The 15,070-nt window shown below is 43.1% G+C and overlaps 1 protein-coding gene across 2 annotated transcripts in view; it reads left to right on the forward strand.

Moving 5' to 3' along the window:
• Positions 1-15,070, forward strand: part of SNAP25 (synaptosome associated protein 25) — a 97,508-nt gene that overhangs the window by 67,527 nt on the left and 14,911 nt on the right. For both annotated transcript variants that reach the window (XM_054024135.1, XM_054024134.1), the window contains exon 4: positions 4,778-4,826. In XM_054024135.1, coding sequence (XP_053880110.1) covers positions 4,778-4,826 — 49 coding nt within the window. The remainder of the gene's footprint in view (positions 1-4,777; positions 4,827-15,070) is intronic.

Genomic DNA, 15,070 nt, shown 5'->3' on the forward strand with positions numbered 1-15,070 from the left:
CCGCCAAAGCGCCGCCGATCACGGCTTTTTTTTTTTCTTCTCTGTCCCGCTTGGGCAGTAGAGCTGCGCCCCTCCGTTTTGTGCGCCCGAGACAAGTGCCTCACTCACCTCGCCCTTGTTACGGCACTACTGTGGAAGCAAGTTATCTGCCAAAGAATGAAGCTGGATCCTAAAAGATTATATAGCATGCCTTGTAGCAATAGACTCTAGGAGCTCAATCTATTTAGCTTAACAAAGAGAAGGGTTAAGGGAAGTGACTTGATTACAGCCTAAAAGTACCTACATGGGGAACAAATATTGAATAATGGGTTCCTCAGTCTATCAAAAGAAAGGTCTAACATGATCCAGTGGCTGGAAGCTGAAGCTAGACAAATCCAGACTAGAAATAAGGTGTACATTTTTGATGATGAGTAATTAACCACTGGAGCAACTTACCAAGGATCATGGTGGATTCTCCACCACTGACTATTTTTAACTCAAAATTGGATGTTTTTCTAAAAGATCTGCTCAAGGAGTTATTTTGGAGAACTTCTCTGGCCTGTGTTACACAGGAGGTCAAACTAGATGATCACAACGGTCCCTCTGGCCTTGGAATAGGTGAATTTTGGTGTCAATTGTAAGTGTGCAGGGCCAAATCCTTCGGTGGTGCAAGTTGGCATTGCTGCCTTGAAGTCACTGGAGCTATATCTGTTTCTGCCAGCTGAGGATCCAACCCACAGACTTCAGTAGAACTACATTGGTTTACATCAGCTGATGTTCTGGACTATCAGGTGAATTCCAGTAGTGAGAGAATGGATTAATTCCTTTACTCAGACCTAGAGAGCCAACACTGCACTGCGTAGAGCTACTGCTAACTCAGAAAAAGGGGCTGAGGAAATATACTATAATGCTACAAAATGCTTTGATAGCCAGACTTTTGTCTTTAGGGCATTGACACTTTTCTTTAGTGTCTTTGCGAACTGCTAGCAATGTCAGCCTGTCCTGGTAGATAATTGTCTGCATTAATTTATTCAGAACAAAGTCAATAAGCCATATTGATTGAAGTAGAATTGTTTATTTAACTGGGTGTTTGTCTGCTATAGTATTTGGTCATGATCAAGCATATATTTATTTTTCAATGTACCTACTGAAACGTCTGGAAAACATTTGCTGTATTTCTGATTCACTATCTGATATATTTTCTGGGCTAGATTTCCTCAGTGCCTGGCATCTTATGTTGTCCTTTGCACCCGTGCAAAGGAGAAGTGTGTGTAGACTTCCACTATAAGGTGCATTTTGCAGCCACTTAGCACAGGTGTGAACGTCTGTGGATTGCAGCCTCCAGAACCACCAGTTCAATAGCTTACAAAAGCCCTAGCGTCTGTGATTTATTTTTCTGAAGACCAGACATATAAAACGTTCAGGTTTTAATAATGCTATGGCAAAGCATGTTGGTCCAAATGCTCTTCTCAGGTACAATGGGAAAACAAAGGTAGTCTAAGTATTACTGAGAAGAGACAGTTGCATATTTTAATTAGTTAGCCCAGATTTGGAAAACCTGCTTTTATGCTACTTCAACAAAAGGAGACCCGTGTTCTGTGTATAGGTTATATCTCTCTGGTCTGAGCTACTTCAAGAATCTGATCCTGCATTGATCAAGAAACTAAATCTCCTGTGGTCTTGAATGTGAGCTCCATTGTGCAAGAAATAAAGAATTGTGCCCAGAGTCTTTATAAATGCATCTATTACACAGGTATAAATTAAGGGCCATTTCATGACCTTAAGCCCAGGATAATTTCACCACTAGCATAAATGGGTGCAACTCAATGGATATTGACGGAATTTCACCCTCTTACCTCTACGTGAATTTTGGCTCATGTGTGGGATTCTCATGGTTGTTTTCTGTGGGCATGGAGGGCATTTTTGGGTTCTGAATCATAACTGGAATTACAGGGATCTCACTTTCCCGCTCTAGTGTCAGCAGCACTTCCAATTCTAAAAACCTGTTTTCAAGGTTTATGACCCACTTGCTATAACATTCTTCTGGGCTGAAACGTGGCAAAGTCAGACTTATCCTAGAAGCATATGGTTTAGTTTGTCACCACTAACCACCAAAATCCCATTTGCTCTTTATTTTTTTGGGTGGGATTTTCAACAGCACTCCACACTGGCTACCCTCTGCTCCCACTAACGTGAATGCTAGTGTTCATTCTTCTAAATCAAGGAGGGTTTCACGTTTTCAGATGAATCCTCAGTTTGCTGATATTGAGGATTTTCGAAGACGCTCATCTGTGTTTTGGCACCAAAATCAACGAGCAGGTCTCCAAAAAAAAGCTCAGCCCATATTGAACGTTGAGCCATTTAGAAAATCTGGCCAGAGATGTCTGTAACAAACCGACACTTTCATAGGCTCGATCTGTGCTGAAAACCGGAATGTGAGCGCAGCACATCGGAGACCTATCCACACTACAAAACAGTGGGGTTTACAAGACAACTGCACATCCTGGGGGGTCCAGCATGTGGAGGGGGCCCATGTCAGAGCCAGAGAATGGGGGGATAGGGCAGCAGCAAACATCCACCTCACTGCTGCCTGCAAACGGACTTGAAATGAATAGCTGCAGGAAGGAGGGGAGGATGGAGAGGAGGCATAGGACTGGCCCCTCCTCTCTCCAGCCTCACCCCCTCTTGGTAGGAAAAGAAAGGAGGGGGGGAGAGAAGAGGGTGTCTCACAGATCTGATTGCCCCCAGCCACCTGCTGGCTACAGTGGAGTCAACAGTTAGGGTCAGCAGGAGAGGTCCTCGCATTGCTTGTGAGGGGCCTGAGTGGAGGGGATGGGCCATGGCCGCTGAGCAATCCTTGAATGTCAGAAACTCAGTCACATAGCTGAATGTCCTGCCAGACTGCCTAGGGCTCCTTAGCATTGCGGGAGGGTGGACCAAGCCACTGACATCCCAAGAGGCAGCAAGGACATCATTGTGACCAGACAAAGAGGCAGGAGCTCGTAGTGGCAAAACAGAAGAAGTCTCTGTCTGCGGATATTAAATGTTGGTGGACTGAGCCCTTAGGTAGCCTTAGGGAGGGAGGATGGTCGTGTGGCTGAGACACAAAACTAGGAGTCAGGTTCTATTCCTAGCTCTGCCGCAGAGTTCCTGGGCAAGGAATTCAATCTCCTTATACTGCTGCACAATGGAGGTAATAATCCTTATCTCCCTCACCGGGGTATTGTGATACTCAGTTAATAGATACCGGGGATGCAGTTAAACTGTGCAGAAAATAGTTGCGTGGGGCCCCTTGCTGGCAGCCCTTATTTCCCGGCAATGTGTCAACATTACAGTGTAGGGCCATAAAGAACTTGCTTCCTCTGCTCTTGAAATGCAACAGACATGAGCATTTTCAGACCCTCAGTTATACGCAATGACTATTATTGCACTGAGCAGGAAGAGTCTAGCTTATCCTTAGTCATTAAAAAAATGGTCTATGGTATAGTTTAGTGTTGAAAAACCAACAATATACTTTATCTCTTTTCAAATCGATGACAATAATGGCAAAAGCCGTGTTTGTCAAGGGCACTTTGCCATTTGTACACTTAGGCCTGGTCTCCACTGGGGGGGGGGGAGAGGACTATCGATCTAAGTTACGCAACTTCAGCTACATGAATAACGTAGCTGAAGTCGACGTACTTAGATCAACTCACCGCGGTGTCTTCACTGCGGTAAGTCGACGGCTGATACTCCCCCGTTGACTCTGCCTGCAACTCTCCCCCTGGTGGAGTACCGGAGTCAACAGGAGAGCGCTCGGCGGTCGATTTATCGTGTCTAGATCCAGCCAGTAATGTAGACAAACCCTTAGGTGGGATTTTTAAAAGATCACAGCATTGGCCTAACTGTTCCCTTGGAAGTCAATGGTAAAACTCCCATTGATTTCAGTTGGGAGCAAAGTTAGACCAGCACTGAGTTGTTTTGAAAATCCCTCTCCAAACAGGACCCAAAGCCCACTGAGATTAACAGGAGACTTTCCATTGGATCCAATAAGATTTGGATCAGCCCCTACATCTGTTAAACCTTTGTCCCAAATAATGAGGCATACAGGCAGTCCTTGACTTTACGACGTTTGAGTTACGACGAATGGCACTTACGACGTTTATAAATTGTGATCGTGTTTCGACTTTACAACGTCAGTTTCGATTTTATGACACTCGAGCCGACATTATTCCTTTAGGAAATTCGAGTTACAACGTTTTTGACTTAAAATGCGATTTTCAGGAACCAACTGCGTCATAAATTCGAGGACTGCTTGTTTTCATCTTGAGTATTAGCTGGCTTTATGAAAAGTTTCCTAATACGTAGTGAGGGAGAGTAATATGTCTTGATGGCCTCATACAGTTGGTTCTAGTCCTTATACTTTACCAGTTTCTCCTGGGGAATTAATGCAAGTTTATAGCATGTGCATGGCCTCCTGTGGAGCCTGAAGATTAAACCTTCTGTTAAGAAAATGACTGTTGTGTAAAATGTTAATTTCCAAATGCATCCCTGGGATTTTCCATTTTTTTGTAGTAGCTCTGTACCCCAATGAGTACTAAATGGCTTATGGCACCATGGAGAATTCTCAGTTTCCATTACAGTATTCATTCATATGAAGGCTTCCAATTATTCAACTAGCCCCTTATGACCTTACCATACTTTTCACTGTTTTTCCTTTGTCTTCCTAAATCCCAAATCTAGGGCTAATTGTTCCCTCACTGATCTCTCTCTTTCTCTCTCTCTCTCTTCTCATCTTGCTTCCGTTACTGGAATGTAGAGTAAAGATGCTGGTATCAGGACTTTGGTTATGTTGGATGAGCAAGGAGGTAAGTTCAAATTGCTTCAGTCAAAAAAATAAAAGCACTCTCAAAGAAGTGTATTAATTATGTGCAATTATAAATAATCACTAGTGCTCTTAAAACACACTTGTGTGTATTTGTGTATGAGATTAGATCTGTCGGAGTCTCACTGTCTCTAACCTCTTTGTGTAATAGAGTGACCTACGATAAGCATATGGGGGGCTATTTTGCCTTTGATCTGTGTGTATATGGCACCCATTCGTGTAAAGGGACCTGTTCCAACACCCATTGAAGTCAATTAAAATCTTTCAATGGGTTTTGGATCATGCCTTAGCAATGCACAAATGTGAGAGAATGTGGCCCTGACTACTTTGTTTCAAATACAATATCATTTATGCAGGCGCTGTATGACTTTTCCCTTTTTAGCTGTGATTCAAGAGCAGGCAGCAATCCCAAATCACAGAGAAAAATAAAACAGGCGCCTCAGATGAAGTCAATGAGAGTTCTGCATGAAAAGTGATGGCAAACTATAGCTCATTATGATGTACAAAATATAGCTGATAGGCTTAGAAGGGAGCTCAGGGTATGGATCTGATATGGGCAAAACCAGAGTTGGATGTGTTTAATACAAGCATGGGAAAATGACACTCTTTGCCCATTGTAATCTTGATGACTGGTAAATGGAATGTTTTCAATACAATTAAGAAGCATCCATTTTGCCGCAGTCCCACAGCAGCAACAAAATGGTATCTCCAAAAAAAAAAAATTCCCTGGTGTACTGTTAATTCCTGTTGCCCTATCTTATACCAGCCTCCAACGTGAGGCTTCGGTACATCTTTGAATAGAACAGAACATGAAACGTTAGTGGAGAATGTTTTCTAGACACTTAACAACACTACACTACAGAAAAAAGCATCCGGAACAATCTTGTATTACTAAGGAACGGAGTAGATAACATAACAGCCCTTTTCTTCTGTATTTGTTTTTTGGTTTTTTTGCTTTTATGATGAATGCAACATTATAGCGGAAGCTAAATAGAAAGTATTTTTCCCTCCTTGCTTTTTTTTAAAAGAGCAAAACCTCGTATATTTGATCAGTGAGTCACCATGAAATTACTGTCTTATTAAGTCTAAAAAGGGAATTTTCAGATCTGGGTCCCAGTGTATACAGAGCCACTTCTGTGTAACATTTGCAACGCCTGGTAATAAGGCAGTTACTGTATTTCACTGTGGAATTCTGATGCCTGGGTAAGCTGCTCTGTATCACAAATGAATGAAAGGAGGGGCTGCGTGACAGAGCTGTTGCCAGTATTTCTCTTTAAAGGGAAAAGTCGGAATGTGCTTATAATATTATGCCAAAGATCACAAGGAAGGTTTGGGACCAGATCCTAATGGAGCTGGGCCAATTTACACCAGCCTTGTAGTTGTTGTCTTGTGTCTCTTTTTGCTAAAAGTCTTACAAAGGCTTTAAACCCATAATATAAACATCGTTTACGATCCTCAGTTAATAACAGACTATTTCTGATCATGCCTCCCTTGTGCATCCAAAACTCTCAATTGAAGTCAAAGGGGCTACAGGTGTGACTGAAACAGGCAGGAGTTGGCACTGCAAGTACAAGTCTAGAACCCGATACCACATTCCTTAGGCACTGAAAACTCCCACTGACACTATTTGATAAGTAAAACAAGCAGGATTTGGCCTGTAACCATTATGTATACCTGCTTGAGTTCAGGCCTCTCACGTTGGCCCTGCAATAGTTAAGTAGAGCAGTGTGAAATATCTGAAACCAAAGTGAAAGCTCCTGAAACACACCCAGCTTTGTGTTTCATTCCAAACTCCAAACTAACTATACTGGAAAGCGTGCTAAGGTTCATGGCCTTTCAGAATGAACCCGAGCCTTGTTTTCTAGCTTTTTGCATCGAAACCAGACAAAACTCATTGGAGTTTCATCTGCTTTGGGGTTTTACTTTAGACACCAGTAAAATCCAGAATAATAAATTACAGAATCATATCCTAGGAAAAGCACATTTCAAAGTAAGGGATACGTTCTCCTCTCCTGCCAACATTCGTAATGGGAGTCTCAGGAATGGATCAAAGAGAGAAGACTTCCTAAGCTTGTTTTCTTTTAGTACAGAATTCACCCCTCTGTACTGGGCAGCACAAAGTCTATGCACCATTTAAGTCCAACTTCAGACCAATTTTGAGGGCTCGAGTGGAACTTACGTGGTTCATAAGCCATATGTAGACTTTCTGCACAGGAGTGAGTTTCACCCTTAAAGCATTAGATAAATCGTTTTTTCACATACGATTGTTATTGGAATCAAGTTTGCGCAGCTCAAACTTTTCATGACTAATACCAGCCAAGAGACTCTGAGGTCTCAGAAATCAAAGATTAGCTGTGTCAAAACAGATACAGTGTCTGCATAAAAACGAACTGCACTTTTCAAATAAATCAATAAGCACAAATATTGTGAGTGAAAGCCTGTAAATATCCAAATGAGTCTATCCGTGCAATTCTCATTCCAGTCAATCGAGACCTTACTGCAGTGCTAAAACATCCACATACGAGTTAGGAAATTTACAGATGCTGTTTCTCTCTCCATGAATGGATCTTAAATGTTCAACTGCAGTTAATTAAAGTTGTGCCACGCACAAGAAACCCAGACTAGAATCAGACTGGGAATTTCAAAATAGTTTAAGGGAATTAGGAACCTACCTCGCATTACATTTTAACAGGATTTTGGTGCTTAACAACCTTCAGCTCTCCTGGAAAAGCCCAACATATATCCATAAGGCCTGATCCAAAAAGGTCAGTGGAAAAATCCTATTAAAGTAGCTAACTATTAAAGTAGCACGTTATCATCTAACTGCTATTTTCCATTCACCATATTTTTGTCTCTTGAATATTCTTTGTTTTCAGACCTCTGCCATTTAGGTCTGATCCTGAAAAGCCTTATACATACAAGCAGTCCTGAGTCATGTGTGTAGTCCCATTGACTGCTCACTTGAGCAAGGATTACATACATAAGGGTTGCAGGATTGGGCCATTTGACCACTTTATAATCCTAGAATCTCAGTACTAAATTCCCATTGAATGTACATGGACATTGTATGATCAGGTACGCAGCCAGTCAATACAACTGGAAAGACAGACAACATAAAAGCTTCCTTAAAATGGTTATGGTCATGTTTTAAGTGCTTCAGTAAATTACTCTGGTAATTATAGATTACAGCTTTCTCAAGTAAAAGAGACTGATCATGTTGCAAACCAAATATTGTAATCATGGCACTATGTTAAATGCATTTTAATTATGTTTGTGTCATTTTTAGCAGCGTTTCGTTCTAATAATAATTGCTGCAACTTGTTTTTTAAATTTTGATATACTTATTATGTGTAATTGGGCAAAATATACCTCTGATGGCTTTTAAAACCCTACAGTTACTGCAGTGTGTATAACTCACGGATGTCTCAGCAGATTATCAGATGAATGAAAGCAGTTGTTAACACAGCTGTGTGATCTTTTCTCAGCTGACCCGACAGCACAAGTTACTTAAGATTATTTGCCATCTAGACAAAGAACATTACATTGATCTTTCCAACGGGTGGCTAACAGAATAGCTAATCTTTCCAACCACTCAACCCCCTTTGGATTTTTCTGTTTGTAGGTTTTCTAGACAACGTATTTGCTTTGATGTTGTAGACATCTTACTAAAGACATTCTTCTGAGCCAACTTCAGTTTCAATAGCACAGAGCAGAACTCACTTTCTGGCATCAGTAAGCAAATGTCTTTGAGATCATCACTGCAGAGGAATGAGGCCAATGCATCTTTTTAATAGTAGGTATTTAGATGGTTTTCTGGGTAAAAAGCAGTTTGGCTAGCTCCTCTTGGCTGGAAGAGTTCAGTCTAGTCTGCAGGCCAGTAGGCTGCATAGCACATTGTATCCCTGCAGCCAGCTGCTGCAAGGCGGGCCATCACCCTGCCCTTTGTTATAATAGGTCCCCAGGAAATGTGACTGCCGTGAGAACTAGGGGCCTGGTCCAGTGCCCACTGAAGTCAGCGAAATCTTTCCAACGATTTGAATGGCCTTTAGATCAGGCCCTAATAGATTCAGAAAGATACTTGGTGCCCAAAACTCCCGAGGGGCCAGATATTCCCTCCAAAGCCACTGGGATTAGCCTCAGTAAGGAATAAGTAGAAACTGCCCCTCCCCAGGGAAAATCCACTGAAAGATATGTAAAGGGAGAGGAGGTTCTCCTTCTGGAGATTTTGTTCCAGTCATTCCTCCCCTCTATGGAATATGCTGCAAGCCCCATCCACAGGCTCCGAGGATCCTTAAAGGTCCCTCACCCATCCACTCAGCTGCCCCATGGTTTAACTGCAGCTCTGGGTCTCCATCAGCCCACCAGTGACTCCAATGGAACTGCTTGATAGAGCTCCCACCACCAGCAATTGTTTCTTCCACCCCTTAAAGGGGCATGCCCAGTGTGAGAGGAGAGGGCTAGGATATAACATGGCCAGAGATTACATCATCTTCTTCCCTGAGCTCTGAAGGGTTCCTGGAGAATGATGCACATTCTGCTCCTTCCCCCACTCCCCTACCCTGCCCACTTTCCCCTCGCAGGCCCTAGTGCATTCTGCAGGGCATGAGGGGAACAGCGGACACTGCAGTAAAGGTGAATGGACCTCCTTTTGCATATGTTGAGCTCTCTGCATGTAGGGTTCCCTCTGCGCATAGGCCTAGGTGGTATGAGGACCTCAGAGTTTGACCCATTGACTTCAGTGAAGAGTGCAGCCTCTCCATGCTTCCCGGGGTCAAGCCAGAGGATACTACACATTGTTTTGCTCATGTTGTAGATCTCATCAAGGAAAAAGCAAAGGAAATGCACTCTTGTGTTCTCCGTTTAGGGTGTTAAATACATGCTTAAGGTGCTTCTTGAGATTTTGCTTTACAAACCAAACTCCATCAGAAAGTACCAAATTACATCTGCAATCAATGGGAGTTAGGCTCTGAATACCACTGAGGAGATGGGCTGAAGTGACTAGACAGCCTAAGACCTATTTTCAGAAATGACTTAGGGCCAGGCATTTAGGCAGACAGGCGGCTAGTAAGATTTTCCAAAGCACCTAGGTACCTCAATCCCCTGGGTCATGACTCATGAGTAAGCTGCCACGGGTGCTTTTGAAAATCCCTCTAGGCACTGTCTGAATCTATAGACGCTCAAAATACCTTTTAAAAACTTGGCCCTAAATCACGTGAAAATGGGACTTAAGCTATTAAGTCACTTAAGTGCTTTTGAAAATGTTCCCCATACAGCCCAAGCCAGATCCCCCAACCCACAAATGGAAGTTTCCTTATTTGTCATATCATTCAAATAGTATATGTAAATCTTAAACTCCAAATCTGGGGTGCAATAATGGATTGTTTGTGCAATGACAATGGCTGTCATTCCTTAACTATTTCTCCAACAGATGCTAACTTTAAAAATATGTTACAATGCAGCTGTATTTATAGGGCGCTTGTTCAAAAGTAGTTTGATATCACTCCTCGCAATTTAAGCTGACCGTGGGCAATGGGGCTATGAAGTGAAACCTGGCTCTCACCCATCAGCCTAATGGAAGGACAACGTTCCCAGAGCTGTAGTTCTCACCCTCCAAGTGGAGAGAGTGCCCTTTCTCACCCAGGAGCACCATACTTGGATAGCATCCTCAGACAGGGCTATCTCAGCCCTACCATCCTTGACGATGGGTGCAGTGATTCACTTGCATAGTATGCTGCAGAGGGAAATAACAGGCTTGGTTCTGCTTCTGCTGAAGCCAGGGAAAGTTTTCCCATTGACTTCAGTGACAGCAAGATGTACCATTCAGAAGGAAGGCCTGGGTTTCACACACAAAGGTTTCACCCAAGACAAGACAGATGAATGCCTACGTCTCTCATTTGTCAGCCACTGGGAATGCACTGCCCCAGTAAAGGAAGCCAAACCCTCTCTGCCACTGCAGCCACAAACACACAGCCAGCAGAGCCCTTGTACCAAGCAAACAGGTTAATCAACCCAACTGCGTAATGCAAACGTCGGACACGAGCACTGGCCTCTGTGAAAAGCTCTCTTCCTACTCCACAGATAAGATCACCCAGATGAACTCCACGAAGAAGAAAAAAATCTACATCAGAGCAGATGGCTTTAGCTGCTCTACTATGCCTGACTGTGTTTGGCCCCATCAGACATGGTTAGAATACGTATGCTGCCACCACCTGGAAACCAGATCCTTGCCCCTCTTGCATGGTGAAAGCTAGCATTAAACAAATCTGCCCAACAGCAAGCAGGACTCATCAACCCTTTAGAGAAGAGAACCTGTCAACCCCATTGAAAAATGCCCTGGGCTGACCAGACCTCAAAAACCCAATCCTTGATGCAGACCATCTCTCCTCTCCCATTTCTAGGGGAAATTGCTGAGAAAGCAGTGACAACCAAGCTCCAATAACCTGTGACATCTGCCACTGCCTTGGATACATCACAACTGGGCTTCAGACCAGGTCACAGTATGGAGACAACCCTAGCAGCATTACTGGATGACCTCCACATGGCAATGGACAGAGATCATATTTCAGTGCTCCTACTACTTGCTCTCCTTGCAGCTTTTGACACAGCTGAGCAAAAGGAACTGCTGGCCCACTTTCAGGGCGGAGCTGGAGAAGGTGTTGACATAACTACCAAGGCTCCAATCAGTCCTCTCCAAGAGGACAGAACAGTGGCAACTCCACCTGAGGCGTCCGACAGGGATCGATCTTGTCCCCATCCCCTTCAGTACCTACATGCGACTACTTGGAGTGGTAGTGAGATGCCAGAATTCTGCCGCCGACAGCATTCCAGTCACACCCAGCTGTAGCTCATTTTCCACAGATGGTGCCAACGCTGTCACAGAGACGTCAACAGTTGGAAGAACAACAACTGGCCCAAATTACCCCTTGGCACGACACCATGATGCTGACCAGGAGGGGGGAAGTGCTTTGAAGAACTAGCCATGACACTGGCTTCCCTCCCATCTGTACCACATTGGTCACTGTGGGGCAAAACTTCAAGGATCCTGTGGATTCATCCATGACACTCACTGACCAGACAGTCCCAGTGTCGAGAGCTGCCGTCTCTTTCCACTTATTAGGAGACTGTACCCTTGTCTCTCTCAGATAAGGCTCTGGCCATGGTGATCTGTGTGGTCATCATCTCCAGACTGGATTCCTGGAATTCATATCATTTATAGCCCTTTGAGACAGAGAGTCTGTTACACTAAACCGCTTGGGAACAGACTCTTTGCTAGTACAAATTGTCATAGCCTCTGTCCCAGCTGATTTAGTACAATAGAGAGAATGGTAGATTAGGGGAAACCAGTTAAATATATATGACATTCACCTTTTGTTAGCCATCAAATTCTGTATCAATTAAAAAAAAAACAGTCTGGGCCAGATTCTGATCTCTGTTATACCAACGTAACCCACCATAACCCCACTTCACTTTTATTCCACTGTAGTGGTGATCTGGATCAAGAGTCTGTTTATCCATCTTGCCTGGGGGCCCAACCTCCAGCTTGTGTAAACTGGCATTGCTCCTTGGGACTTAGGCTGATTTAATTCAGCCAAGAATCTGGCCTGCTAGGTTTAAATTAAACAAGCAGTTTTAGAAGGAGCAGCCAGACGTCTAGACTGCTGGGCTTCTAGTGCAATACAGGCTTTTTGGACTGATGAGGTTTCCCTTAATGGAAGACGGATTGCCTGTGCGTCCCTTTGTTCCTCGGGAATAGCATAAGCTCTGATGAAAGCTGCCATCAAGTGAAATCACAAACAGCAGCACACTCACAAATACTGAAGTATGATAAATTAAAGCAGAGCTGAGGTGAGAAGTATCATTTAAAGATAAGTCCTTGAGCCATATAAAATACACCCTTCTGTTAAGCCTTGCCTAACCAGACATTATGGGGAATCTATTGGGAGTAAAAGTTCAAAGGCCCCATCCTACTCTTGACTTCAGAGGGTGTTTGCCTGCGTGAGGAATGCAGGATCATTCTCAAGGTTCATCATTCATATTTGATCTGTGATTGACACTTGCTGCCTTACCCCAGTGCTTTCTACTGGTCAAATTATGTGAAGAACATATATGCAGTTATCCTCTGAAAAGTAACTGTAAAAATGGCACCACAAGGTTCTGTATGGATTGCCTCTCTCAACGATTGCCATGTCAACATTTTCAAGTAAAAAGATGGTTCTTCTAACTGAGAGCCCCGTCTGGCATCAGCAAGTCCAGTTGTTTCATCATCACCAGTAATAAGTAACCCATAACTGGGACTTAACTAGCAATTCTTGACATGATGCACGAGTCAGAATAGAATCCAGCTCACACTCCCATAGCTGTCAGGGCTGTTCAGAGCTAAAGAGGGTTAGCCAAATAGTCAGCAGCAGGTAGGACTTTGAATACCCAGAGAGCAGAGCAGGTGAGCAGAAATGCCATTTTTATATCACATGGTCACTTTTCCAACCAAAGTGCCACTTTAAAACAGAACTGATGATCAAGTAAGATAGTTAAGTTCAGTATGTGAGGACTCTAATGATAACTGTCAGAGCAAAGCTTCTGTTAAGCCTCAACATCAATATTATATTGTTTCTCAAAGCAAAATACCATTTTATTTTTGGTTCTTCATTCAACAGTTTTATTTGACAAAGCGGGTGAAATATGTTGCTCAGGTTTTCATATCAATGTTTAATTCTTGAACCTTGTGAAGTGTATTCTAAAGAACACTGTCAGGTAATTTAGGCCCCAAAATGTAGGGTTTAATTTAGATTCAGACAGTTCCCCTCAGGGCCGGTTCCAGCCTTTTTGCCGCCCCAAGCGGCAAAGGAAAAAAAAAAAAAAAAGATAAAGCCGCAATCGGCGGCACTTTGGCAGCAGCTCTACCGCGCCACTTCATTCTTCGGCGGCCGGTCCTTCCCTCCGAGAGGGACTGAGGGACCCGCCGCCGAATTGCCCCGAAGACCCGGACATGCCGCCCCTTTCCATTGGCCGCCCCAAGCACCTGCTTCCTGCGCTGGTGCCTGGAGTCGGCACTGGTTCCCCGCACTGCTGGGAACCCAAACACATGAACATCCTAATAGGGGATGAGACCAAGAAAAGTGAAACCAACATACAGCCTGTTGACACACCTACTTTCACTTTCAAATTGAAAAAATTGAAATAGTGTATGTACTGAATGGTAAATTCAATGTTTAGAATTCTTTCATCTTAAATAATTGGGGCTGAGATTATGGGTAAAATGCCCAACTCCCATTAAAATTGATTAAAATACATTAAATTAATTGTAATGGGATATGAGAATCCAAATACCCTAGGAAACTTTGAAAACCTTAATCTCAAAGTGTTATCAGAAACTCAAGGAAGAAATGAGGTCTGCTCCTCTTCCCACTGAAGCCAATAGAAGATTTCCACTGACTTCAGTGGAGGCATGACTGGGCTCTCGTTTCTAAAATATATTATTTTTATGTTGACATGGTCCATTTAACTTCAGGCATCACATTAGACTTCTATTGCACTTTTGTGTTCTGTAGTCCTTTTTTCCCCCCTCAGATCTAACACTTGGAAATGTCTGGATGTATTTTCTCTATCCAATGCAGGAAATGTGAATTCAACCTTTGTAACCATTGTTAATCATTCCTTGTTTGTGTATAGCCAGGATTGCTTCAATTGACTAAAAGTTTTGATGGATTAAAAAAGTAATTTTTGTCCAACACACGATACTTCTTTCCCTTTAAAAGAAAACGAAAGCCCAGAACCTCAGCTGGTGCAAAATGGCATCACTCCGTTGAAGTCAAAGTTAAGATCCAGGATCTCAATGGAGTTATGACTATTTGCAGCACCTAAGGACCTGGGCCTAGGATTTTACATTACGGCATATTGCTGCTTTGGACTTTTTCTTTTCAGCTTTAGTTTCAGTAAAGAAATGACTATGTGAAATTATTCTCAGCCACAGAGTCACCTAGAAAAACGTGCAGCAAATTCAGCCCTAGTGTAGACAAGACCTCCATTGATGTTAGTGAAGCAGCACAGTGTCTGTATAAACCGCGTTATTGGGCTGGATACTTCACTCACTAGTTCTAATGCAAATCTGGAGTAACTCCATTAAAATAAATGGAATTATAGTGGCATAACAAATTGTTGTGAACTTCATTGAGGGACCTAATACAAAGCCCATTGAAGTCAACTGGAATCTTTCCATTATCTTCAATG

The sequence above is a fragment of the Malaclemys terrapin genome, chromosome 3 (assembly GCF_027887155.1).
Source record: "Malaclemys terrapin pileata isolate rMalTer1 chromosome 3, rMalTer1.hap1, whole genome shotgun sequence".
Classification (NCBI taxonomy): Eukaryota; Metazoa; Chordata; order Testudines; family Emydidae; genus Malaclemys; species Malaclemys terrapin.